Consider the following 4,322-nt stretch of genomic DNA (forward strand, 5'->3'; position numbering starts at 1 on the left):
GCCCTTATCGCGTTCCCGTGCTGTAGAATCTTCGCCCTGATAATTTATTTCTCTAGATCTAGACAATAAATTTGCGAAAAAGTTTCTTTCTGACAGTAATTTCCTAAGATCACAAGTAAACATACTTGATCAACGCGCTGATTTTCCAGCCGCAGCAACAATCCAAAGATAGACAGACGGAATGAGGGAATGATAGAAGGGAGGAAAGTGGCGCAAAAAGTTCGTCAGATTTTTATCAATCTGCAGGTAAAAAATGTACTGCCAACCAACCCGCAATGAAGGCATGGGGCATAGCGGATTAATGGCCAATGGCAGGAAATGCGCAATCTGGCAAGATTTCTATACCGTAGCAAACTGTTGCCGAAAGAATTACCGTAAATATCCGTAACTTATATTGTACAAGACGATACAAAGGCAAGTACAGTTCTTTTGCTACGGATTTTCGGTAGTCCTACGCTGTCGCAGATTTTTACGGAGGGAGTTGATAATGATGGAGGAACAAGTGCGAAACTGGCAGAAAGCACGGATTTCCGTAAAAATACGGAAGAGTGGAAGCACTGTTTTAGAGGAGAGAGATGTAGCTATTTATTGTTTGCAATGTCTACCTGTGTTTCAGCGGTGGTTCCATCCGGCCTCTGGACGTGCCGGATGGTGTCTGTGCCTCTATCCAAAAATTTGTAAGCGATTTTAAAAGTCAAGAAGAAATTGTGATCATTATAATTTGATTTAAAACTGATTTTTAGTGCTTTTGTTTTTTTTATGAGCTTACTAAACTGTGATTAACTTAGTTTTCATTCATGATTTTATAAATTTTCCAATAAACTCTATACTTTTATAGAGAGCAAAAACTAATTTTATTGTTATCTATATAAACGTTGTGATGCACGATCCAGTATTACCAACTTTAATCAACAAAATAATCTATAATTTTTGCCTTGGTGCCCTAGCAAATGCCTCGGTGCCATCTGATTTTTAGGCCCCACCAAGGCAATTTTGGCCTGCCCTCCTGGCCCAGGGTGAGAAAGGCAATGATGATAATCGACCAATTCTCTTTCTTTAATAAAATTTTGACTGTCTCTGAAGATAATGGAAAAAATGTTTCTTTTGTGTGTATTGATGTATGATACATGGGGGCTGACACACAAAAAAAGTGCTATAAATTAGCATGTTCCCATGGTTACCCCTGGCTGGAGCGAGTCCACCATGTTTTTGCACTGCCGGCACAGGGCGTGTGTGATATTGCTAGCATCATCAGATAATTCTCAGTGGTAGCCTCACAAAAGTGAAAGTGTAGATCTTGAGAATGTTTTAAGTCAGAATGCTGAATCGATACTACTCATAGTAGAAATAATACATGCGAGCCAAGATCCAAGGCAGAGTAAACTTTTAGAAAATCTTGCGCAACAGGCAGAACAAAAAATAGGGACACACATGATCGAAATCAGGATGAGAGATTTGAGGCAGAAAATCAGGATAGTTGGGATTGAACTGGGATGAGTGGCAGATCGGCTCTCTGTGCAAATAAAATAGTCAGCCTTAAGGGGGGGGGGGGGCTACACCTGAAGGCTTTCTCGCTTATTACTGGACCGAATTTTACCTAATTTCACACATATAACAAGCATAGTAAGGAGTCATAAAAACCGCAATCAAATTTGAGAAAAAGTTTCGTTTCCATGGATACGGTGGCCATATTGGATTTTGTTGACATGCCTTACGTAATGAATACCGCACTTATCGCTCACGGAAATTGATTGTTTTTTTGCATGCGTGTTCACAAACATTAGATCTAAAAATTTGTGTGTTGTTTTTTTCCTAAACGAATTAGAAAAATGTTAATGAATTTTTTCCTGAGGTAGCATTCACGTTTGCGAAAAATCCGTGAAAATCCACTCCAGACACCACCAACAAAAATCTATTCCGTATATCAAAAATTCAACAGACAAATTTTTAGTATTACCTCCTCTCTTTATTCTGTGAAAATTTCATGAAGATTGGATGAAAAATGGTGGAGTTATTCAAAAAAATATAGAGAAAAGTCGCGTTTTGAGAAAACGGCCGATAAAGAAAAATAAAATACTGACTTTATGAGGAAATGGCGGTTACACACATGCCCGGTATGGGGAAAAAATACGGTTTTGGGGGTTTCTTATGCGATGAAATAGTTGTAGGAGAAGCTGAGGAAGCTAATAATGCCTACAACTCAAATTCCATAATTTTGAGCCGAATTTTGACTTTGGGGGTGTAGCCTCTCCTCTCCCCCCCCCCCCCCCCGCCAAATGTTATTTTTAGTCGGTCTTTCTGTTTTAAGAGGTTGCTCAAATAGCAAAAAAATTCATGGATTAACCATGTTCCATTCACGTGAACTATGTAACTCTAGAATCTACCAGTATGATAAGTGTAAAGAGTTTGTGATGTCATGACACAATAGCACATTTCTGTCAGCGAGCAGCATTGAATGTAAATCACAAGCCTGTCCACAAACAGCACCACCGAAAATTCACCCCGGTATGTGTGAGCCACCCCCAGCTTGCAAGCTATGCTTTAAAATCTTAAAAAATACCTGTCTTCCAGATTCCTGGCCGTTCACATCAGTGTCACTGTCACCAGATCCTCGAGAAAGCCATGATGGTATCAGTAAGTCTTTTACAGAACTTTTGATCTTCCCAAAAAGAGACTGCAAACAAAACCCAAATAGGGGAGCAATGTTATGTACAGCAAATACTTTTTTAAACTGGACAGACCTATAAGTCAGAGCAAAAGTTCACATTAACAAAGCATTTCATAATACCTCATTATGCCCATGCCAAAAAAAGACATTATGTACGAAGGCATATCATTTCCATATTGGATAACAACAAAAGGACTAATCAAATCAGAATGGGATGTGGATAGATATGGTAAAATAAGAGCGCATACCTTGGGGGGGGGGGGGGTGTAAGTGTTTTACGGCGCTCGCAACTGCATAAGGTCATATGAGCGCGCGGGATACACCAAACATTTTCAATTGGTAGGAAATTTTGAATTTTGCCCGGGTGGCGGCCGAAGCCTACTCTTATCGATTTTGGACCTCCAAGGGGTCTTTAACGTGCGCAACTTGCACACGGGACATCCGAGATTTTTCATCTAGACATCTAGATCTATACGTTTGATTCGCGGTGAGCTAAGATATCAAACCTAACAACTGCAAAACATTAAATTATGGTAAAATTCAGGGGGGCATGCCCCCCTGAAACCCACCTTCCTATTTTTATTAGGTAAGGGGGGCAAGCCCCCCTGAAACCCCCCTACTCTTGTGGCCCAAGCCCAAACCCGTGAATAAAATTGCGGGGTGGGAATACCGAAAAAGCGCCCAAAATTGTACGCTTTTAGTAGGCTACAGTTGCAATGGAACGTTTGTTCACGGCACAGAATTCTACAATTTTTCTGTTATCACAGTATAGAATTCTGTGGTTTAGGGTGAACGCAAAATTTGTTGGCCTAGATCTAGGCTATAACGGTGAACGCGCACCGGGTGAGAATAGCCAAAGGCCACCTCTATTCTCACCCGGGGTGAGAATAGTGCAGGCGGGTCTTGTGGCTATTCTCACCCGGTGCGCGTGTCAACAAATTTTGCGTTCACCCTAAACCACAGAATTCTACTGTGATAAGAGAAAAATTGTAGAATTCTGTGCTGTGAACAAACGTTCCATTACAACTGTACTTGTAGCCTACTAAAAGCGTACAATTTTGTCTGTGGGCAGGGGAGACAGAGAGAGTGAGAGAGAGAACAAAAAATGGCGACGCGCGTAGTTCGGCTCTATTCGAAAAGTTAAATAGCCGTAGCTTCTTTGTAGACAACCAAATTAATTTACTTTTGTGTTTTAACATCATTTTTTAACTTTGTTTTGGTCAATTTGATCGTCCACACCGATAGACAGTATTCAGAAAGAGAGAGAGAAAGAAGAGGGGAGGAGTAGATCTTGCGAGAACTTCCGGGCGGGTGAGAATAGCCACTTTCATAGCCAAAAGACTCGCCTGCACTATTCCCGCCCCGGGTGAGAATAGAGGTGGCCATATGGAAATTTAATCTCCAAAATGTTCAATTTCTTCTTTTCATGTCTTTTTCTTCTTCTTTTTTGTCCTTTTCCTTTTAAAGAATACTAGTCTAGGTATAGATATAGTCTAATTCTTGTTTTCTTCTTTCATCTCCTTGTGTCCACAGCACCTTTTTTTGTCCTTTTCCTTCAAAAATAATACTAGAGTACATCCTGTGGTGCGATATACAGTAAGCGATCTTTTGTGGATATCTCTGGAAGTTACAGGTCGATCTTCATGATTTTTTC

The 4,322-nt window shown here is 40.4% G+C and overlaps 1 protein-coding gene across 6 annotated transcripts in view; it reads right to left on the reverse strand.

Moving 5' to 3' along the window:
- The window catches only part of LOC101858246 (nuclear pore complex protein Nup153), a 148,071-nt gene that overhangs the window by 141,283 nt on the left and 2,466 nt on the right, over positions 1–4,322 (reverse strand). For all 6 annotated transcript variants that reach the window (XM_013091512.2, XM_035973961.1, XM_035973960.1 and 3 more), the window contains exon 2: positions 2,561–2,674. In XM_013091512.2, coding sequence (XP_012946966.1) covers positions 2,561–2,674 — 114 coding nt within the window. The remainder of the gene's footprint in view (positions 1–2,560; positions 2,675–4,322) is intronic.

The sequence above is a fragment of the Aplysia californica genome, unplaced genomic scaffold (assembly GCF_000002075.1).
Source record: "Aplysia californica isolate F4 #8 unplaced genomic scaffold, AplCal3.0 scaffold00038, whole genome shotgun sequence".
NCBI classification, from domain to species: Eukaryota; Metazoa; Mollusca; class Gastropoda; order Aplysiida; family Aplysiidae; genus Aplysia; species Aplysia californica.